This window comes from Acipenser ruthenus, chromosome 59 (assembly GCF_902713425.1).
Source record: "Acipenser ruthenus chromosome 59, fAciRut3.2 maternal haplotype, whole genome shotgun sequence".
Taxonomy (NCBI): domain Eukaryota; kingdom Metazoa; phylum Chordata; class Actinopteri; order Acipenseriformes; family Acipenseridae; genus Acipenser; species Acipenser ruthenus.
This window is the reverse complement of record NC_081247.1, coordinates 555,493-579,986: the sequence shown is the minus strand read 5'-3', so window position 1 is coordinate 579,986 and position 24,494 is coordinate 555,493. Positions and strand designations below refer to the sequence as shown.

At 40.7% G+C, this 24,494-nt stretch overlaps 1 protein-coding gene across 6 annotated transcripts in view; it reads left to right on the top strand.

Moving 5' to 3' along the window:
• LOC117407808 (butyrophilin subfamily 1 member A1-like) overlaps window positions 1-24,494 on the top strand; it is an 87,588-nt gene continuing 63,094 nt past the window's right edge. The window contains exons 1-3 of one of the 6 annotated variants that reach the window (XM_059018339.1): window positions 1-108; window positions 1,537-1,692; window positions 9,948-10,021. In XM_059018339.1, the coding sequence (XP_058874322.1) occupies window positions 1,660-1,692; window positions 9,948-10,021 (107 nt within the window). In that variant the 5' untranslated portion in view covers window positions 1-108; window positions 1,537-1,659. Of the gene's footprint in view, window positions 109-1,536; window positions 1,693-5,368; window positions 5,440-6,829; window positions 7,645-9,947; window positions 10,095-24,494 lie in introns of those variants that run through there. The other 5 variants (XM_059018343.1, XM_059018342.1, XM_059018341.1 and 2 more) reach the window with 5 other exon arrangements.

Genomic DNA, 24,494 nt, shown 5'->3' with positions numbered 1-24,494 from the left:
GACATACATTTTAATTTTGAAGATAACCATATTTTAAATAATCAAATAGCACTTTATTAAAAAGCACTTTACTTCAGTTCCAGACCGTTTTCCAACAAATAAAAGAAGGTGCGTATTTATAATAAGTATATTTGTTATGATATTGAGACTAAACGAATGTGGTACAGTTTGGTGTTTATTTAATTGAATTCTTTATTTCTTGTAGTGTTTCTTTTTTTAATATTAATAGTTTATTGTTTTCACAAAATAACATCCATATATTATCAGTTCATCTGCTAGTGTAATCAAATCTCAATATTACTCGTCAGTAATTCATACATAGACACGCTGTGGTAACTTCAAGAAGTTAAAATGTAAGGCTGGATTACAGTTTAACCAAATAAATAAATAAATACATTAATAACGATATGAAACAAAAATACGTTTTGGTAGCTCATACGTATTTAAATTACAAAATGCGACCCGTTTTAGAAATGGATTTATACACTAACTGCCGTATTAATCTAAAATTATATTTAAAACTGTTTGAGGGGCAGACTAGCATAGATGATTTCTAAAAGCCATTCACTTGTTAAGTAACCAATCAGCTGCTGCCTCCCCTATTGACTGACATGCTTTCAGCCAGTAACCTTTATTTATTATTATTATTATTATTATTATTATTATTATTTATTTCTTAGCAGACGCCCTTATCCAGGGCGATTTACAATCTTAAGCAAATACATTTCAAGTGTTACAGTACAAGTAATAATACAATAAGAGCAAGATAAATACAATGACTTTGGTTCAAGCAAGTACAAGTGTGACAAAATACAATTCAATAATACAGCAGATAACAGTGACAGTGATAGTTACATCAGGATATGATTAAATACAAAATACTGCAGATTAAACACTTGTCAGATTACAGTATTCTGAAGTACAGGATTAAATGCAGTAAAACGGTGCAGATAAGAGCAAGTAAAGTGCATTTAAGGAAGGGTGATAGTGTCCCAGGGGAAAAACAGAGGAGTTCTACAGGTGCTGTCTGAAGAGGTGAGTCTTAAGAAGACACTGCTGAGGTGAGCGAGGAAGGGAAGTTGTAACAGACTGCCAGAGAATATATTATTTGTTTATTTATTTATTTCTTAGCAGGCGTCCTTATTCAGGGCAATTTACAGTTGTTACAAAATATCACAGTACAAAGTATCACATAGATAATAGCAGTACTGGAATACAATACAATCACTAGTAAGAGCTAATTCAAATAAGAGAAAATAAAAAATGCAGTCAATAATTACGTTTCTGAGTGATTTCAACTAAGAGCAGTTAAACTTACAAATGTTTGGTTATAAGAGTAAATTCTATTAAGAGCAAGTAGTCAGTACAATAAATAGAAAAGAACGATTTCAAAGAAGAGCAATTACAAAAAAAAACAAAAAAAACTTGACTACGGTTACCTTTTAAGAGTAAAGTCAAGTACGAGATACAGCAAATATAATTATGATTATGACTTTTAAGTGCGTGTCTCCTCACTCTCCTCTCTCTCCCGCGCAGGTTGAACTGTGGTGACTATGACAGCACCACCCCCTTGCACATGGCAGCCATCTGCGGCAACACCAACATGGTCAAATTCCTGCTGGCCAGTGGGGCGGAGCCCACAGTGAGAGACCGGTTTGGATGTACCCCCCTGTACCTCGCTATCAAATACAGGTACCCTCATCCAGACTCTTAACCTCTCTGCACATCAAAATCTTGATCCCTTTCACATTTGAAATTGTAATAGATATTTTCTGAAAGGGGTTTCAAGGTTTATGCTTACTATACATTATAAAGGTTATTAGTGTATGTTTGAGTATCGGAGGTGCGTCTCCCTCTGATCATGTTGAGAGTGTGTTTCATTCTTGTGCACTCTTTGTAGGACAGATCCTCCCTCTCCCCTCTCCCCTCTCCCCGTACGTCAGTTTTATATTGGTTAATCTGTGGTGTGTCGGGCGTCTCTTATAATATGTTTCTGAGTATCGGGTGTATCTCCCTGTGATCATGTTGAGAGTGTGTTTCATTCTCTTGCACTCTTTGTAGGACAGATCCTCCCTCTCCCCTCTCCCCTCTCCCCGTACGTCAGTTTTATATCAGCTAATCTGTGGTGTGTCGGGCGTCTCTTATAATATGTTTCTGAGTATCGGGTGTGTCTCCCTCTGATCATGTTGAGAGTGTGGTTCATTCTCTTGCACTCTTTTAAAACACTCAATGCTGAAGTTCATTGCCATTGATTGATATTCTATTGTAAAGGTGAGGGAAGGGCAGCTTTTCTTGTTTTGAAATCAACACATTAATAAATAGGCATGCTTTGATTGATTTTAATACCTGCTGACAAATACAACTTAAAGGCCATTATGATTACTCTGAAAATACTTGTATCGACACCGCTAGCATTCTACGTTCCCTCCAAGACTTTCATTTAGTTAGCCACTGTGGCTAAAGTAACTTAACATTTTTTAGCCACACTGGAAAAACTTAAGCCACTTAACAATACTGTAAACAAGTTAAACATGCTGTTTCACAAGGCAAAAAGACGTGTATTTTATTTGAAAACACGTAGATATTTAAATGCCAGACCCTACCCTTTACAATACATATAAACCGTATATTTAAAGTGCACTATAAATCTGATTCCCATTTAATAAATGCCAAACTTAGTCCCACATGAAAAAACTTTACAGATTACAGATTTCCTAAATTCTGAATAGGTTTGCAGAGATGTTCATGTACTGCATAATCCTTTACATTATTTGGACTGTGACGCGGTTTTCTTTCCACTGCAGGACAGTGCTAGTGTGTGTTAATATTAATGTCTCCCTGACCAACAGCAGCTCTAGTTATGCAAGCTTGTACTAATGTGATTAATATTAGTAGGATTGTACATCCACTACTATGTTTAAAAAATGTATTTTTATTTATTTATTTTAAATGTAGCCGTCGGCAATTTTTTACCCCGGTTTTCTTCCCAATTTGAAATGCCCAATTATTGTTTATATCCTGGTTCACTGCTGCAACCTCCTGGCGACTCGGGAAACGGAGGCTGGAACACGCGTCGTCCAAAACGTGCTCCTGCCAAGCCGTCATTTTTTGCACTGCGGATCCACAGCGAGGCCACCAGACCTACAGTGCTGGAGGACAACACAGATCTGATGGCTCCACTGCAGAACTGCAGGCGCCCTGTCGGCCACAGGGGTCGCTGGTGCGCGGTGAACTGTGCATTCTCCTGCCGGGCCTATGCTTCGGTCAGCTGTGACATAGCCTGGATTCGAACCTGCGATCTCCAGGCTATAGGGCGCATCCTGCACTCCAGCGGAGCGCCTTTCCTGGATGCGCCACTTGGGAGCCAAACCTTTTTTACCGTGTTCTTTCACCTGGGACTACTGACAGTAATATTGCACTGATTCTGACATTAAAATCCTTCTTTTTAAAGTAATAAATGTGTTTATTTTTTATTAAATTATTAAATTGGTCATTTGTCTGTACAATTTTTTTCTATCATTTTTTTCCGTTTGGATGCCATGTGTTTTGTTTGTTTTTTTTCTTTCACAAGCAGCTCGTCCGCTGACTGTTTCTAATTAGAACCTCTGTCCTCCCGCCAAACACAACGTTTGTGGCATGCATATGTTACGTGATCAAGCTAAAGAGCTTTCATTGGGCAAAATGAAATCTAACCAAATAGTCTGTATTGATTCATCTACCATCACACGTTGAATGTGCGGTAGTCTCACACAAGTACATTTTTCAAAGCCTTCGCCACCGTGGCCAACTTGGGGAAAAATAGTTGAGCCACAAGGGAAAACGTTTCGCTTGTGGTGACGTGGCGAGCAGCTGTAATTATTTTATTTGAAAACAATTAAAAAGAAGTGTTATTCCCGACCTTGGTCTCTATCACATCCTTCTGCACCAAAACAGACACAGTTTGGCACAGCTCACAAATATGTGGACTGTACTGGTTCACTATATGTCTACCTTTAATGATGTTGCTGGAATGTTGTAATTCTCATGTCGTTTCTATAAGGTTGCGTGCAGGCAACTTTTTCATGATTGCATCTGAAGTATTTGCAGATGTTAGTGATCTTACATAATAAACGCAGAGTCACAAATAATCGCCGGGGCTACTGGCAAATACTGTAAATAAAAACTGGGGCATTTATTCAAAGTTTTACGGTAATCACACTTCAATACATGATTGATAAATAAAAATAATTAAATGGAATACTTTACATTACAGGGTAATTACTACAAATAACTAGAAGAAGTCATATCTGCCGGATAGGTGGAGTAAATTAATCGTGGTTGTGAGTGTCTATATATACAGATGTCGTCAAGGGTTTACATACCGCAATGTATGGAAATTTGAATTCAGTGGGGTATGCACACTTTTGACGACAACTGTGTATGTGTGTGTATGTATGTATGTAGTCAAAAGTTTACATACCCCAATGTACATCTATAATTTCTTGAAATTTCTCAAACAAATTAAAGGAAAAATCTTTTGTAGCAAAAGTTTTGCTTTTTGTAGGTGAGGGAAAAAAAAGTCAGAAGAAATAGATGTCTATAATTACTTATTTCAAATTTTTTTTTTTTTAAAAAAAATGCTAATTCAAAAGTATTCATACCCTGACATGGAAAACGAAATTAGTAGTTTGTTGAGGCACCTTTAGCAATAATAACCTCTTTTAAACGATAAGGATATTTGTCAATACGCTTTTGGCATGATTCTTTAGTGATTTTTGACCATTCTTCTTCCAGTTCCCATTGTCATTGTAGCGGTGTGCGCACGCAGCTGTACCAGACTGGATGTACCAGATGGGACACGCACCTCTTGCAGCTTTACCCTTCTCGATTCGGATGTCGGGGGCCTGGAGTTTCACGGTTTGGTTCTCACTCAGCTCGACAAATAGCCAGTGGAGAACCACCCGTACCTGTACCGTACCGAGCCCTCACGGGTCGGCTGTGCCATAAAAGTGACTAAACTAAGCAGATCATGTGCTTGAAAGAGTTAAAACACAATCGTGGAAAAAACAAACAGAGATGAACATTTCACACAGAAGAGTAGACAGGGGCAATTATAAAACAGAGGTAAGAGAATGAATTTTAAAGATGGTCAGCACTTTTTTAAAGGGAGGGACCGGTGATCATGTTAATAAAGCTAATAAGAGGTGAGAGAATGGATTTTAAAGATGGTCAGCACTTTTTTAAAGGGAGGGACCGGTGATCATGTTAATAAAGCTAATACGAGGTGAGAGAATGGATTTTAAAGATGGTCAGCACTCTTTAAAAAGTAAGTTAAGAATTATGTTGCAGTTGGGGGGGGCGGGGAGTTTGGTTGCCATGCTGTGGAGTGCACTTCTTGTCAGTGCGGAGAGGAAGCTGGTTTCCTGGTGCGCAGTGCGGTGGTGTGGACAAGACAACGAGGTAGGAACCCTTCTGTCTCTGTCTGTGTTCTTTGTTTCAGCAATTAATCCCCCAGAGAGTATTGCAGGATTTTTATTCCTCTGTTTTCAGAACAATGATCTCGAATGGAGCCCCTTCTCCTCTGTCTCTCCCTGCTCACTGGCATTGAGGCCGACGCTCATTTCCTGTCTGTAACAAACAAGGCAATACAAAATAAAAACGGAATCTGTTTTAAACGTTTCAAAGGCTTTGGGGACGAGTTATAATATAAGGTAATATGTAAGAGAATGGATTTTAAAGATGATCAGCGCTCCTTTAAAGGGAGGGGACAGTGATCATGTTAATAAAGCTAATAAGAGGTGAGAGAATGGATTTTAAAGATGGTCAGCACTCCTTTAAAGGGAGAGTCAGTGATAATGTTAATAAAGCTAATAAGAGGTAAGAGAAATGATTTTAAAGATGGTCAGCACTGATTTAAAGGGAGGGATCAGTGATCATGTTAATAAAGCTAATAAGAGGTAAGAGAATTGATTTTAAAGATGGTCAGCACTGATTTAAAGGGAGGGACCAGTGATCATGTTAATAAAGCTAATAAGAGGTGAGAGAATGGATTTTAAAGATGGTCAGCGCTCCTTTAAAGGGAGGGACCAGTGAGCATGTTAATAAAGCTAATAAGAGGTAAGAGAATGGATTTTAAAGATGGTCAGCGCTCCTTTAAAGGGAGGGACCAGTGAGCATGTTAATAAAGCTAATAAGAGGTGAGAGAATGGATTTTAAAGATGGTCAGCGCTCCTTTCAAGGGAAGGACCGTGATTTCAGTAAGTAAGCAATGCCATAGCCATATGAGGCATCGAGTCACGGAGCTGTGTTAAAATCATAATGATCTTTATTTATTAAGGCTCTCTTACGTATTGCTTTGGCGCAAAATAAAATGCATTTCATCCCTCGTTGTGTGCATGCATTAATTCCCAAGTCCCACTGATATCTACAGCCTCTGTGCTCTTCAAAAACACTGTACGGCTCAGTTCATACCAGCATAGCTGTGAGTTAAACACGTTCAAATGGCTTCTAAACGACCAAGGCTTATTGGTGACTTTTTAACAAGGCGAAGCAAAGTAATAATGTTGATTAGAAAGAAATAATACATTCCCTCGGTAGCCAACAGTTTAGAAACCACTAGTGGAAGCAGCTTGTAAACTGCAGTGTAGTGAACCAGCTTATTAATATTGCAATTCTAAACCTCTAGTGGAAGAGGCTTGTAAACTGCAGTGTAGTGAACCAGCTTATTAATATTGCAATTCTAAACCTCTAGTGGAAGAGGCTTGTAATATACACAGGCATATACATATAGGCAATTTCCCTTGAAATTACTGTTAATTTTGTTTCGTACTGCACGATACAAATCACAAACAAAATATACAAAACAATTAAACACAAAGCATTAATGTCGTATTGTTATACCATATACACACGCATTGCACAACAATACAAAGCACATTAAATATCTACTTGCTGAAGCGGTTTTTATTTTAGCCGACAAGTTGTTCAGTTGCAATAATATTATTAATTGTTTAAGGGCTGGACAAGATCTTCCATGTGTGCAGATCGGCTGTGTGGTCTTGCCCTGCTTTACTGTCACAGAGATGAGATTGATCTCTCCACGACAGACATGTTGCAGAAATGTGATGACAGTGGTCACAGGAAGATTGGCAAACTACTTTAAAATGAGCTGCACGTGATGCTGTGTAAACAAGCCAATCGGAGCAGTGCATTTCCTGAAGGAGAACACGTATATTCCTGTATATCGCTGCTGTCACAACCCTGTACAAAACCACACAGTCCGTATTATATTGCAGAGTCAGAACCGCAGTACTCACAAGTCTATAATAGTGTCGTATTTAGAAAAAATCAAAACAAAAAAAAAACAACACACTGTTAACTAACCGTTTGTATTTAAACAAACTGCATATAACAATCTGCTGATATCCTCTTTGTGTCGTTATAAACCTCGGGGGGAGAGGGTGGGCGCGGCGCAGGTCTCGGCTGTGCTTGCAGATTATTCTTGGCTAGCTCCGTCCTGACTCAGTTATGAACGATGTTGCAATTCGGGGAGGAGTTCAGTTGTTTGGTTTCCGCGCTCGGGCGCGCCCTTCCTGTCAGCGCACATCTGCAGAGAGGAAGTTCATTTCTAGCTGCGCAATGCGGTCGAGTGGACAAAACAACGAGGTAGGAACCCTCTCTCTTTTCATTTTCAGCACTTAATCGCCCAGAGAGTATTGCAGGATTTTTATTCCACTGTTTTTAGAACAGAGATCTCGAATGTACCCCCTTCCTCTCTTCCTCTGCTCTTTATCCCTGCTCGCTGGCATTGAGGCCGATGCCCACTTCCTGTCTAACAGACAAACAAGGGCGATGCAATATGAAAATACAAACTGAAACGAAAGTGAAATGGCTCTAGAAATGCGTAGAGCTCTAAAACAGTGTCACTCGTTATATTCGTAGATTTATATCAAGCTGAGGTATGTTTCTGTAAACATGTCGTATAGTATGCGATGGGAGTGTTTCGCTGTTGCTCTCGTTAGTAATGATTGTGAGTGTGCTGTCCTATCCTGTCCTCTGGGGTTCAGTCATGTGAACGATGCAGAGCGTGTAGTTTGAAATCTCTCTGCAGTCGGGTGTAACTGCGCCGTTACAAAGATATATAACATTTAACAAGATGCTCCACTCCGCCTTTAGTTCCGTCTCACTGCGCGCAAATCATTGCTGAGAGAGCTCGGCACAATTTTGTCAATGGAGGCGTAAGAATTGTTGCTGGTTTTCGCCATGTTAAAAAAATGCATCAGACTTTAAGTCGATTTCACACTTGCCCAAGGCCCTTTGAAGAAAACGCAACATTAGCAAATTATGACAACACGTAATTAATATGAAACATGCTGTTTCCTGAGCGCTGTCCTGTTCCGCGGCGCATGCGCAGTAAATACAGTTACGGCTGATCGATGGTAATATTTATTGACAGCTTTCTGGAGCGGGTAACGGGAAATTTAAAAGCTGCATCATGTCAGATATATTTTATTACTATTTTTGTGTGTGTTCATTATTTGTGAAATCGTTTCATAACAAATATACGGATGAACATTACCTTTTTTTTAACCTGCTTGTCCAAGTAGCTACCGGTAGTTTGTTTACCGTAATGTATTGCAGTGTCTTGATAATATTTCATGTTGTAATGTTATGTATTTCAAAAGTAACCGCTGTTACCAGACTGTTACATGATTTAATGAATACGTTTCGTTTTCTATTAAATGCATCACCTCAATGTAAATTCAGGCTCCACCCAGTCACTGTGTCTGCTGGATATTAATGTAAATCAGCTCAAAGTGACTTCATTGAAGCCTTAATTGAACTAAGAACTTACTTTGTTGCTATTAGTTTAAAAAAAAGACTGAAAAGTACTCTGCTGTATATATTTAATAATAATATGTAATTGTTGCCTGTAGTCTATTTAAGTGTTTTAAAAAAAATAATAAAGAACACATTTGTAAATCTAAGTTTCTGGTTATGTAATTGTTGCAAATTAATTTTTGTAAATATAAACTGTGATGTGTTAACTGTACCACTGAATAGTGAGTTATTTGAATAAAAATGGTTTCTCCAAGAATAATAAATGTTAATTTCACACGTCTGTCTCCTTATCTTCTGTTCTGTTCAGCACCGTATTTAATAGTTTATAAACAAAGTAATGTATCAATTAAACTACAAAGATTAAATATAAAAAAGCTTTAACTTCACTTTACACATAAAATACCATATATTATGTAATTTCTTGTTTAATTGTAATGACCTATATTTAAATAGATAGATAGATAGATAGATAAACATAAGATTGTTAAACACGGTTTTAACTTAATTTCAGTGTTAAGAATAATAAGTACATAGCTCACCTGCCTGTCTTTCCTGCACACACCTGGACTTGCATGCAGGCGTCGCTTCTTTAGAGCGATGTTTCTGCGCATGCTGAACAGGACAGCGCATTTTTTATAATTACGTATTGTCATAATTTGCTAATGTTGCCCTTTTCTTCAAAAGGCCTTGGGCAAGTGTGAAATCGACTTCAAAAGTCTGAATTTTTTTAACATGGCGAAAACCAGCAACATTTCTTACGCCTCCTCCATTGACTCTCCATAGAAACAGTTCTGCCGAGCTCTCTGTATATACCACAATGCTTTGCGCGCAGTGAGACGGAAGTCTCCATTGAAAATCAGCAGAGTCGAGTATCTTGTTAATAGAATATCTTTGGTCACACTCACACTCGGGTACAGAGCCTGACTTGTTATTGATAACACACTGCAGTGCATGCTGGGAGTGGAACCCAGCAGGGTCTCAAATGGCTTCTTCCTTCCTTGATAAGAGATGAAAACTTGCGTTAAAATAATTGACATGGTGTTTGTTTTTGTGTAATTGTTAATATGATCCTAATGTCAAGTAGCAGACACACTACCCCTCTCTCTCTCTCTCTGTGTTCTTTACAGGAAGTTGGTCGTTGGTACTGTAACAAACACACACAACGCAGACTTCAGTCAGGAAGGAGGTGTAGCGGAGCAGAGTGAGTGTTATAGGAGTTGAACCCAGGTCCGGTTATAACGACTGAGCTCGTCTCCTGGATCCTGCGCTGGGCTGTAAGTGTCCTCTGTACTTAATATACTGTATATAGTGCCTTTCATACCACAGTATCTCCAAGAGCTTTACATGTCATTTATAGAGCTCCTTTCATAGCACAGGATCTCAAAGAGCTTTACATGTCATTTATAGAGCTCCTTCCATACCACAGGATCTCAGAGCTTTACGTGTCATTTATAGAGCTCCTTCCATACCACAGGATCTCAGAGCTTTACGTGTCATTTATAGAGCTCCTTCCATACCACAGGATCTCAGAGCTTTACGTGTCATTTATAGAGCTCCTTCCATACCACAGGATCTCAGAGCTTTACATGTCATTTATAGAGCTCCTTCCATACCACAGGTTCTCAAAGAGCTTTACATGTCATTTATAGAGCTCCTTCCATACCACAGGATCTCAAAGAGCTTTACATATCATTTATAGAGCTCCTTCCATACCACAGGATCTCAAAGAGCTTTACATGTCATTTATAGAGCTCCTTCCATACCACAGGATCTCAAAGAGCTTTACATGTCATTTATAGAGCTCCTTCCATACCACAGGATCTCAAAGAGCTTTACATGTCATTTATAGAGCTCCTTTACATGCCATTCATAGTCAATTGGGTTAGTGAAGACCCAGTCAGTTGGGTTAGTGAAGACCCAGTCAGTTGGGTTAGTGGAGACCCAGTCAGTTGGGTTAGTGAAGACCCAGTCAGTTGGGTTAGTGGAAACCCAGTCAGTTGGGTTAGTGGAAACCCAGTCAGTTGGGTTAGTGGAGACCCAGTCAGTTGGGTTAGTGGAGACCCAGTCAGTTGGGTTAGTGTAGCTCAGTCAGTTGGATTTAAATTATAATTCAGGCTTCTGTTTTTTGTTTTTTATTATTCATTTTAGGTGCTTATTTTAACCCTTTGATGCCTAAGCAGAATGGCCACATACAGGCATGAATATGACCCCTTTGTGTTTTAGCAACCTTAAATCAGAAATTAAAACCCAGTATATCTACAGAAAGGGCTTACCTGTCTGTTTCCAGTGGTATCATGTATTTTGGTGTGGAATGTGTATATTTATGTAAGCCATGCCCCCCAAAACATCGTAATGTAAAATAATAAATATAAAAAAAAAAAAAAACTGCCAATTTCAACCCCTTTCTAAGTTAGATATAGAAAAAATATTCAGACGTTAGTTGTGAAATTTTATGAGGGTTTTAAAATCTGATTTTTTTTATTTGACTCTCTTCTGCCGTTGAGGAGCTACAAGATCTTGTCCGAGCCCTGGTCTGTATGACAGAACGCCCTGTTCACAGCACTGTCAGCTGTTTTATGAAAGTAGTCCAGACTAAGCAAAAAAGTGTTCATTGCCAAATCATAACGTAAAACCTTTTAACCATGATATATATGAATACAAGTAAAAAATGCAGTTGGTTTTTTACACACGTTATAGAATTCAATATATCCGCGAATATAATTCAATATATCCACGAATAGCAATTCAAGTCTATGGAAAAACTTACTAAACCAACAAAACATAAATGGCGACAAAGCAGTAACCCTAACTGTATTGGACTGCTGCAATGAATGCGGCCACCACTGTAAGCAAACAAATAAATACATGCATTTCATTTGGGATATAAACATAATGTGCTGTATGTTTCCTGACTTGAAATCATTTTGCACTATGAAGAGAATCATATTTATAGACAAAAGTTATAGAATTTACTATAACTACGAACAGCACATCAACAATAACAAAAAACAAAAATCTATAGAAAAACGAACTACATGGTGCAGAACTCATAAAGCAGCCATTGTAAAGATAATGAGGTGATGCAATACATTTTGCCACCACTGTAAGAAAACAAACAAACAAATCAATCAATCCAGTGATGCAGTGTGGTGCTCGTACTGTCAAGTGCAAGCCTGCTCTCATCCTGTCCTCCTCTTCCACTTCAGGATACGCGCTGGTACATGCGTTTCCTCTGGGGCGTTTTTGAAGTGTGGCATCTAAACTGGCATGTAGGGATACTGTTGTTTTGTTCCTAGTAGTGTTCCGCTTTATATCGATACCAAATATCATGATACCAAAATCCTCTGATCCCTAATGTCGGGGTAAAATAAAAATATCGTATTGAAAATTCGAAAAACAAATTGAGTGCTTTAAAAACAATATGAACTAAGCAGACTCATTTCTGCTTAGCGGAAGAGACCAACTACCCTGCATGCTCTGGGAAAATTCAGTGAGTGCAGCAGTCATGGTGAATGCAGGAGAGAAGCTTGGATTTCAGTCAGATGACAACAGCAAAGGAGGAAATGCCACCAGTTTATTGAAACATCTTTCAGATCGCCACCCCAATCTCTTACCAAAGTTTACTTTTACTGCGGTTTCTTCCATTCTTTTAGTTTTAAGTAAGTGAATCCCAGTGCATATTACTTTATAAAAAGTCACAGCAAAGATAACAGGAATAAATGCAAATAAAAATAAAACTAGAAGCCGATCTAAAGGGAGTTAATTGATTCTTGTTTATTTCGTCATTACAGTACATTTGCTAGAAGCTGCAAAAATCTAATTTGCTGACGTGTCATTAACCCTTAGCGGTCCAGTTATTCATTGCGTCTCAGGCATGTCAGGTCCAATTTATTTTCACACGCGCAGTTTATTTTAGACGCGCTGTTTAAAAGTAATTTTTTCACAGTAAAACATGTTTAAAAGACTCTGCATATCAACAGGACACTCAGTAATCTCCAGCCCCTCGTTCGCTGTTTTTTTCACATACCTCTTGATAGTCGTGCATACCGATAAATCATCTGATCACTCGTTTTATTACCAAACTCCTCGGTAATGCGATCCAAGTTATTATTTTCCGGAGAAAAATCGACTAGAGACCTGTTTTTTGCGTCTTTTTGATGATGTAGGACAGGGTCCGACATGGACCGGAAAGGGAAAATTGCAATGTAGGACCGGAAAGGGTTAAAACTCTACATGTTAATCTGTATTTTATGTAAGTGTGTTGTGATAGCTATGAAAGTCCTGTCTGTATTTTATGTGTAGAGCCCTGTGTGTTGTGATAGCTGTGAAAGTCCTGTCTGTATTTTATGTGTAGAGCCCTGTGTGTTGTGATAGCTGTGAAAGTCCTGTCTGTATTTTATGTGTAGAGCCCTGTGTGTTGTGATAGCTGTGAAAGTCCTGTCTGTATTTTATGTGTAGAGCCCTGTGTGTTGTGATAGCTGTGAAAGTCCTGTCTGTATTTTATGTGTAGAGCCCTGTGTGTTGTGATAGCTGTGAAAGTCCTGTGTGTTGTGATAGCTGTGAGAGTCCTGTCTGTATTTTATGTGTAGAGCCCTGTGTGTTGTGATAGCTGTGAAAGTCCTGTCTGTATTTTATGTGTAGAGCCCTGTGTGTTGTGATAGCTGTGAAAGTCCTGTCTGTATTTTATGTGTAGAGCCCTGTGTGTTGTGATAGCTGTGAAAGTCCTGTCTGTATTTTATGTGTAGAGCCCTGTGTGTTGTGATAGCTGTGAAATTCCTGTCTGTATTTTATGTGTAGAGCCCTGTGTGTTGTGATAGCTGTGAAAGTCCTGTCTGTATTTTATGTGTAGAGCCCTGTGTGTTGTGATAGCTGTGAAAGTCCTGTGTGTTGTGATAGCTGTGAGAGTCCTGTCTGTATTTTATGTGTAGAGCCCTGTGTGTTGTGATAGCTGTGAAAGTCCTGTCTGTATTTTATGTGTAGAGCCCTGTGTGTTGTGATAGCTGTGAAAGTCCTGTCTGTATTTTATGTGTAGAGCCCTGTGTGTTGTGATAGCTGTGAAATTCCTGTCTGTATTTTATGTGTAGAGCCCTGTGTGTTGTGATAGCTGTGAGAGTCCTGTCTGTATTTTATGTGTAGAGCCCTGTGTGTTGTGATAGCTGTGAAATTCCTGTCTGTATTTTATGTGTAGAGCCCTGTGTGTTGTGATAGCTGTGAAAGTCCTGTCTGTATTTTATGTGTAGAGCCCTGTGTGTTGTGATAGCTGTGAAAGTCCTGTGTGTTGAATTGCATGCATGAGCGGTGGAAAGACCAGAATGAATAGACTTCATTGCCAGCATGTTTCCCTAACAGGATCAATGTGACGCTTCACCTGCAGAGGAAAGCACAGGACCTATAAAGCTTCTGAGTCACACTGCAGACAGCTACAGGTTCAGCATGAAAGCAATAAAAAGTACTTGCAGTTTATTACAGTAGCCAGTGGTTGTCTTTTGTCTAATTTACTTTCTGTGCAAGATTTTTAACAACCAGACGAGCATGATGTGCCGAATGGCCTCCTCTCGCTAGTAGAATGTCTTGTGTTCTTATTTAAGGTGCACTGGGGCGTTGTTTTGACGAAGACATTTGGCTTCAATACGATCAAACAGAATTCTGTTCTAATAGCACGTAAGAGGAAGGCATCTACAGAAGTGGCCTGTTTGTTTTAGAAACATAGCGTTAAATATAATACTTAAATTTGAACTTTTCACTAATGAATTGAGTATGTTAGCAGTGTTTTTAGTAAAGCGGTTCTTTGCAAGAAGTACCTTTTTTTTTTTTTTTTTTTTTTTTTTTTAATCCGTTGAACAAATTTATTAAATTATTTCTTGGTGATTTTCAAAATATCTTTAACACTATACAAATGTAAAATGAACGCATAGTGTTTAAAATGAAGGAATATAGCGTTTGTGTGTATTCCCTAATGTAACACATTACTGTGTTCATTTAACCCTTTGAGTAGTACGAACGTACCGGTATGTTCACTGCTCTCTGGTCCCCAGGGAGTACGAACGGTACGTTCTGCAACTTTAAACTTGAATTACTGAGCTTACAAAACTTCTGATAATATCTTGTTACACTAAGTTTCTGTAACACCTTTTATTGGTCTCTTGCGCCCTCTGCTAGATATTGACTGAATTACATACAATAAACCATCACAAAAATGTCAACAGTGTTTGTAAACTGGCGAAAATTGCTCAGTGAGAAAGAAGTATTAGAAATAATACTGAATTCAGATTGCTCCATGCTTCAAGGAGTATCAAACGCTGAAGCATTAGGCACTCTCACTCCCTCCGCCCCCACCACCTGTTTAACCAGATATGATTTATTCATCTCTCTCTCTCTCTCTCTCTCTCTCTCTCTCTCGCTTGCTCTCTCCCTCTAATTCAGCCCTTTTTTTTTAGGACGTGTTGTTGTTGTTCCACCCTGTTTATTGTTTATTGTCTTCCTGTTATTTTTTAGTCAAAACCTTTCCCTATGACAAAATTAAACAGTGTATTTATTTGTTTTATTTATTGACGGTAAAAATGATTTGTCTGTATTTTGTCAGTATTCATTACATACAGACGTGCTCAAATTTGTTGGTACCCTTACAGCTCATTGAAATAATGCTTCATTCCTCCTGAAAAGTGATGAAATTAAAAGCTATTTTATCATGTATACTTGCATGCCTTTGGTATGTCATAGAATAAAGCAAAGAAGCTGTGAAAAGAGATGAATTATTGCTTATTCTACAAAGATATTCTAAAATGGCCTGGACACATTTGTTGGTACCCCTTAGAAAAGATAATAAATAATTGGATTATAGTGATATTTCAAACTAATTAGTTTCTTTAATTAGTATCACACATGTCTCCAATCTTGTAATCAGTCATTCAGCCTATTTAAATGGAGAAAAGTAGTCACTGTGCTGTTTGGTATCATTGTGTGCACCACACTGAACATGGACCAGAGAAAGCAAAGGAGAGAGTTGTCTGAGGAGATCAGAAAGAAAATAATAGACAAGCATGGTAAAGGTAAAGGCTACAAGACCATCTCCAAGCAGCTTGATGTTCCTGTGACAACAGTTGCAAATATTATTAAGAAGTTTAAGGTCCATGGAACTGTAGCCAACCTCCCTGGGCGCGGCCGCAAGAGGAAAATCGACCCCAGATTGAACAGAAGGATAGTGCGAATGGTAGAAAAAGAACCAAGGATAACTGCCAAAGAGATACAAGCTGAACTCCAAGGTGAAGGTACGTCAGTTTCTGATCGCACCATCCGTCGCTTTTTGAGCGAAAGTGGGCTCCATGGAAGAAGACCCAGGAGGACTCCACTTTTGACAGAAAAACATAAAAAAGCCAGACTGGAATTTGCTAAAATGCATATTGACAAGCCACAATCCTTCTGGGAGAATGTCCTTTGGACAGATGAGTCAAAACTGGAGCTTTTTGGCAAGTCACATCAGCTCTATGTTCACAGACGAAAAAACGAAGCTTTCAAAGAAAAGAACACCATACCTACAGTGAAACATGGAGGAGGCTCGGTTATGTTTTGGGGCTGCTTTGCTGCGCCTGGCACAGGGTGCCTTGAATCTGTGCAGGGCACAATGAAATCTCAAGACTATCAAGGCATTCTGGAGCGAAACGTACTGCCCAGTGTCAGAAAGCTCTGTCTCAGTCGCAGATCATGGGTCCTACAACAGGATAATGACCCAAAACACACAGCTAAAAGCACCCAAGAATGGATAAGAACAAAACATTGGACTATTCTGAAGTGGCCTTCTATGAGTCCTGATCTGAATCCTATCGAACATCTATGAAAAGAGCTGAAACTTGCAGTCTGGAGAAGGCACCCATCAAACCTGAGACAGCTGGAGCAGTTTGCTCAGGAAGAGTGGGCTAAACTACCTGTTAACAGGTGCAGAAGTCTCATTGAGAGCTACAGAAAACGTTTGATTGCAGTGATTGCCTCTAAAGGTTGTGCAACAAAATATTAGGTTAGCGGTCCCATCATTTTTGTCCATGCCATTTTCATTTGTTTTATTATTTACAATATTATGTTGAATAAAAAATCAAAAGCAAAGTCTGATTTCTATTAAATATGGAATAAACAACGGTGGATGCCAATTACTTTTGTCAGTTTCAAGTTATTTCAGAGAAAATTGTGCATTCTTTGTTTTTTGTGGAGGGGTACCAACAAATTTGAGCACGTCTGTACATACAGACATAATAGCTTTCAGCTTGCTTGTACGCTGTACTTGTAATAATCAAGCGCATGCTTAAGACAGAAAAAAAAACTCACTCCTGTAGGACCGGCAGTGCATTTTAGAACTCACTACTCAAAGGGTTAAGAGAAATGTTTCACAGTGTACATGAATCAATCGGGCCAGTCTAGTTTAGCATGATACTCTGTGTTCACTTGTTTTACTTTCTAAAATATTTGCACAGTATAGATTCATGGAGTGTTATGTTGTATGTGACTTTAAGAACATAAGAAATGTTACAAGCAAGAGGAGGTCCATTTGGCCCATCTTGCTTATTTGGTTGTTTATTGATCCAAGAACCTCATCAAGCCATTTCTCAAAGTAACCGTGTAAATCAGCTTCCACATGTGCTTCATTTTTTCATTCCTTGCTCACATTTTTTAGCACTTCTAAGATACCCCTGTATGTAAAACATCTGGCTTGGTTATAAAAAGACTGCTTCAAGAAAAGTATTTCTGTGTTATTTTATTATATATCAGAATGAAGAGATTCCTTGTAATTGGAGTTTTTGAAGCTGGCTGAAACAAGTTCTCTTTTTAAGTAAAGTCTTTTACACAGTGTTGTGCTTTCTTACCACTTTTATATTAATTTTATCATCGGTGGCAATGACCTTTAAATACACACAGCAATTTAACATGTAACGGACATAAGATCCAAAGTATGGTGATAGTCTCTAATGTCGTGGTACTGTGCATGGTGTCGTATCGATACTCCCTAAATGAGGTATCGCTGGAGTGCCGAGCCTTATTCAGTGACAGGCTCAGAAACACTGATTTGATTGATTGACGGCTTATTAGGGCTGCGAGACATCCCAAAAGAGAGATTGCGTTCTCGGATTTAAGTCCTGAAACTAGAGAGGTCTGGTGCGTGGGGGTTAAACTATTTGAGTTTTATGTAAGTCATTACTTTTTTTTTTTTTTTCTGGGCTTTCACTTTTTATATACTGTATGAAATTATTGTTTGCGTTACTTTCCAAAATGCTTGGGCTTTTTTTTCTGTCACAATATGTATATTTACCATGCACAGTACACAGCCTGCACTAGTGTTGTGTGATACCTCAGTTAGGAGTCTCGATACGATACCATGCACAGTACACAGTCTGCACTAGTGTTGTGTGATACCTCAGTTAGGAGTCTCGATACGATACCATGCACAGTACACAGCCTGCACTAGTGTTGTGTGATACCTCAGTTAGGAGTCTCGATACGATACCATGCACAGTACACAGTGTGCACTAGTGTTGTGTGATACCTCAGTTAGGAGCCTCGATACGATACCATGCACAGTACACAGTCTGCACTAGTGTTGTGTGATACCTCAGTTAGGAGTCTCGATACGATACCATGCACAGTACACAGTCTGCACTAGTGTTGTGTGATACCTCAGTTAGGAGTCTCGATACGATACCATGCACAGTACACAGTCTGCACTAGTGTTGTGTGATACCTCAGTTAGGAGTCTCGATACGATACCATGCACAGTACACAGTCTGCACTAGTGTTGTGTGATACCTCAGTTAGGAGTCTCGATACGATACCATGCACAGTACACAGTCTGCACTAGTGTTGTGTGATACCTCAGTTAGGAGTCTCGATACGATACCATGCACAGTACACAGTCTGCACTAGTGTTGTGTGATACCTCAGTTAGGAGTCTCGATACGATACCATGCACAGTACACAGCCTGCACTAGTGTTGTGTGATACCTCAGTTAGGAGTCTCGATACGATACCATGCACAGTACACAGTCTGCACTAGTGTTGTGTGATACCTCAGTGAGGAGTCTCGATACGATACCATGCACAGTACACAGCCTGCACTAGTGTTGTGTGATACCTCAGTTAGGAGTCTCGATACGATACCATGCACAGTACACAGTCTGCACTAGTGTTGTGTGATACCTCAGTTAGGAGTCTCGATACGATACCATGCACAGTACACAGTCTGCACTAGTGTTGTGTGATACCTCAGTTAGGGAGCAGTCTCGATACGATACCATGCACAGTACACAGTCTGCACTAGTGTTGTGTGATACCTCAGTTAGGAGTCTCGATACGATACCATGCACAGTACACAGTCTGCACTAGTGTTGTGTGATACCTCAGTTAGGAGTCTCGATACGATACCATGCACAGTACACAGTCTGCACTAGTGTTGTGTGATACCTCAGTTAGGAGTCTCGATACGATACCATGCACAGTACACAGTCTGCACTAGTGTTGTGTGATACCTCAGTTAGGAGTCTCGATACGATACCATGCACAGTACACAGCCTGCACTAGTGTTGTGTGATACCTCAGTTAGGAGTCTCGATACGATACCATGCACAGTACACAGTCTGCACTAGTGTTGTGTGATACCTCAGTTAGGGGGGAGTCTCGATACGATACCATGCACAGTACACAGTCTGCACTAGTGTTGTGTGATACCTCAGTTAGGAGTCTCGATACGATACCATGCACAGTACACAGCCTGCACTAGTGTTGTGTGATACCTCAGTTAGGAGTCTCGATACGATACCATGCACAGTACACAGTCTGTACTAGTGTTGTGTGATACCTCAGTTAGGAGTCTCGATACGATACCATGCACAGTTCACAGTCTGCACTAGTGTTGTGTGATACCTCAGTTAGGAGTCTCGATACGATACCATGCACAGTACACAGTCTGCACTAGTGTTGTGTGATACCTCAGTTAGGGGGGAGTCTCGATACGATACCATGCACAGTACACAGTCTGCACTAGTGTTGTGTGATACCTCAGTTAGGAGTCTCGATACGATACCATGCACAGTATACAGTCTGCACTAGTGTTGTGTGATACCTCAGTTAGGGGGGAGTCTCGATACGATACCATGCACAGTACACAGTCTGCACTAGTGTTGTGTGATACCTCAGTTAGGAGTCTCGATACGATACCATGCACAGTACACAGCCTGCACTAGTGTTGTGTGATACCTCAGTTAGGAGTCTCGATACGATACCATGCACAGTACACAGTCTGCACTAGTGTTGTGTGATACCTCAGTTAGGAGTCTCGATACGATACCATGCACAGTACACAGTCTGCACTAGTGTTGTGTGATACCTCAGTTAGGAGTCTCGATACGATACCATGCACAGTACACAGTGTGCACTAGTGTTGTGTGATACCTCAGTTAGGAGTCTCGATACGATACCATGCACAGTACACAGCCTGCACTAGTGTTGTGTGATACCTCAGTTAGGAGTCTCGATACGATACCATGCACAGTACACAGTCTGCACTAGTGTTGTGTGATACCTCAGTGAGGAGTCTCGATACGATACCATGCACAGTACACAGCCTGCACTAGTGTTGTGTGATACCTCAGTTAGGAGTCTCGATACGATACCATGCACAGTACACAGTCTGCACTAGTGTTGTGTGATACCTCAGTTAGGAGTCTCGATACGATACCATGCACAGTACACAGTCTGCACTAGTGTTGTGTGATACCTCAGTTAGGGAGCAGTCTCGATACGATACCATGCACAGTACACAGTCTGCACTAGTGTTGTGTGATACCTCAGTTAGGAGTCTCGATACGATACCATGCACAGTACACAGTCTGCACTAGTGTTGTGTGATACCTCAGTTAGGAGTCTCGATACGATACCATGCACAGTACACAGTCTGCACTAGTGTTGTGTGATACCTCAGTTAGGAGTCTCGATACGATACCATGCACAGTACACAGTCTGCACTAGTGTTGTGTGATACCTCAGTTAGGAGTCTCGATACGATACCATGCACAGTACACAGCCTGCACTAGTGTTGTGTGATACCTCAGTTAGGAGTCTCGATACGATACCATGCACAGTACACAGTCTGCACTAGTGTTGTGTGATACCTCAGTTAGGGGGGAGTCTCGATACGATACCATGCACAGTACACAGTCTGCACTAGTGTTGTGTGATACCTCAGTTAGGAGTCTCGATACGATACCATGCACAGTACACAGTCTGTACTAGTGTTGTGTGATACCTCAGTTAGGAGTCTCGATACGATACCATGCACAGTTCACAGTCTGCACTAGTGTTGTGTGATACCTCAGTTAGGAGTCTCGATACGATACCATGCACAGTACACAGTCTGCACTAGTGTTGTGTGATACCTCAGTTAGGGGGGAGTCTCGATACGATACCATGCACAGTACACAGTCTGCACTAGTGTTGTGTGATACCTCAGTTAGGAGTCTCGATACGATACCATGCACAGTACACAGTCTGCACTAGTGTTGTGTGATACCTCAGTTAGGAGTCTCGATACGATACCATGCACAGTACACAGTCTGCACTAGTGTTGTGTGATACCTCAGTTAGGAGTCTCGATACGATACCATGCACAGTACACAGTCTGCACTAGTGTTGTGTGATACCTCAGTTAGGAGTCTCGATACGATACCATGCACAGTACACAGTCTGCACTAGTGTTGTGTGATACCTCAGTTAGGAGTCTCGATACGATACCATGCACAGTACACAGTCTGCACTAGTGTTGTGTGATACCTCAGTTAGGAGTCTCGATACGATACCATGCACAGTACACAGCCTGCACTAGTGTTGTGTGATACCTCAGTTAGGAGTCTCGATACGATACCATGCACAGTACACAGTCTGCACTAGTGTTGTGTGATACCTCAGTGAGGAGTCTCGATACGATACCATGCACAGTACACAGCCTGCACTAGTGTTGTGTGATACCTCAGTTAGGAGTCTCGATACGATACCATGCACAGTACACAGTCTGCACTAGTGTTGTGTGATACCTCAGTTAGGAGTCTCGATACGATACCATGCACAGTACACAGTCTGCACTAGTGTTGTGTGATACCTCAGTTAGGGAGCAGTCTCGATACGATACCATGCACAGTACACAGTCTGCACTAGTGTTGTGTGATACCTCAGTTAGGAGTCTCGATACGATACCATGCACAGTACACAGTCTGCACTAGTGTTGTGTGATACCTCAGTTAGGAGTCTCGATACGATACCATGCACAGTACACAGTCTGCACTAGTGTTGTGTGATACCTCAGTTAGGAGTCTCGATACGATACCATGCACAGTACACAGTCTGCACTAGTGTTGTGTGATACCTCAGTTAGGAGTCTCGATACGATACCATGCACAGTACACAGCCTGCACTAGTGTTGTGTGATACCTCAGTTAGGAGTCTCGATACGATACCATGCACAGTACACAGTCTGCACTAGTGTTGTGTGATACCTCAGTTAGGGGGGAGTCTCGATACGATACCATGCACAGTACACAGTCTGCACTAGTGTTGTGTGATACCTCAGTTAGGAGTCTCGATACGATACCATGCACAGTACACAGCCTGCACTAGTGTTGTGTGATACCTCAGTTAGGAGTCTCGATACGATACCATGCACAGTACACAGTCTGTACTAGTGTTGTGTGATACCTCAGTTAGGAGTCTCGATACGATACCATGCACAGTTCACAGTCTGCACTAGTGTTGTGTGATACCTCAGTTAGGAGTCTCGATACGATACCATGCACAGTACACAGTCTGCACTAGTGTTGTGTGATACCTCAGTTAGGGGGGAGTCTCGATACGATACCATGCACAGTACACAGTCTGCACTAGTGTTGTGTGATACCTCAGTTAGGAGTCTCGATACGATACCATGCACAGTATACAGTCTGCACTAGTGTTGTGTGATACCTCAGTTAGGGGGGAGTCTCGATACGATACCATGCACAGTACACAGTCTGCACTAGTGTTGTGTGATACCTCAGTTAGGAGTCTCGATACGATACCATGCACAGTACACAGCCTGCACTAGTGTTGTGTGATACCTCAGTTAGGAGTCTCGATACGATACCATGCACAGTACACAGTCTGCACTAGTGTTGTGTGATACCTCAGTTAGGAGTCTCGATACGATACCATGCACAGTACACAGTCTGCACTAGTGTTGTGTGATACCTCAGTTAGGAGTCTCGATACGATACCATGCACAGTACACAGTGTGCACTAGTGTTGTGTGATACCTCAGTTAGGAGTCTCGATACGATACCATGCACAGTACACAGCCTGCACTAGTGTTGTGTGATACCTCAGTTAGGAGTCTCGATACGATACCATGCACAGTACACAGTCTGCACTAGTGTTGTGTGATACCTCAGTGAGGAGTCTCGATACGATACCATGCACAGTACACAGCCTGCACTAGTGTTGTGTGATACCTCAGTTAGGAGTCTCGATACGATACCATGCACAGTACACAGTCTGCACTAGTGTTGTGTGATACCTCAGTTAGGAGTCTCGATACGATACCATGCACAGTACACAGTCTGCACTAGTGTTGTGTGATACCTCAGTTAGGGAGCAGTCTCGATACGATACCATGCACAGTACACAGTCTGCACTAGTGTTGTGTGATACCTCAGTTAGGAGTCTCGATACGATACCATGCACAGTACACAGTCTGCACTAGTGTTGTGTGATACCTCAGTTAGGAGTCTCGATACGATACCATGCACAGTACACAGTCTGCACTAGTGTTGTGTGATACCTCAGTTAGGAGTCTCGATACGATACCATGCACAGTACACAGTCTGCACTAGTGTTGTGTGATACCTCAGTTAGGAGTCTCGATACGATACCATGCACAGTACACAGCCTGCACTAGTGTTGTGTGATACCTCAGTTAGGAGTCTCGATACGATACCATGCACAGTACACAGTCTGCACTAGTGTTGTGTGATACCTCAGTTAGGGGGGAGTCTCGATACGATACCATGCACAGTACACAGTCTGCACTAGTGTTGTGTGATACCTCAGTTAGGAGTCTCGATACGATACCATGCACAGTACACAGTCTGTACTAGTGTTGTGTGATACCTCAGTTAGGAGTCTCGATACGATACCATGCACAGTTCACAGTCTGCACTAGTGTTGTGTGATACCTCAGTTAGGAGTCTCGATACGATACCATGCACAGTACACAGTCTGCACTAGTGTTGTGTGATACCTCAGTTAGGGGGGAGTCTCGATACGATACCATGCACAGTACACAGTCTGCACTAGTGTTGTGTGATACCTCAGTTAGGAGTCTCGATACGATACCATGCACAGTACACAGTCTGCACTAGTGTTGTGTGATACCTCAGTTAGGAGTCTCGATACGATACCATGCACAGTACACAGTCTGCACTAGTGTTGTGTGATACCTCAGTTAGGGGGGAGTCTCGATACGATACCATGCACAGTACACAGTCTGCACTAGTGTTGTGTGATACCTCAGTTAGGAGTCTCGATACGATACCATGCACAGTACACAGTCTGTACTAGTGTTGTGTGATACCTCAGTTAGGAGTCTCGATACGATACCATGCACAGTTCAC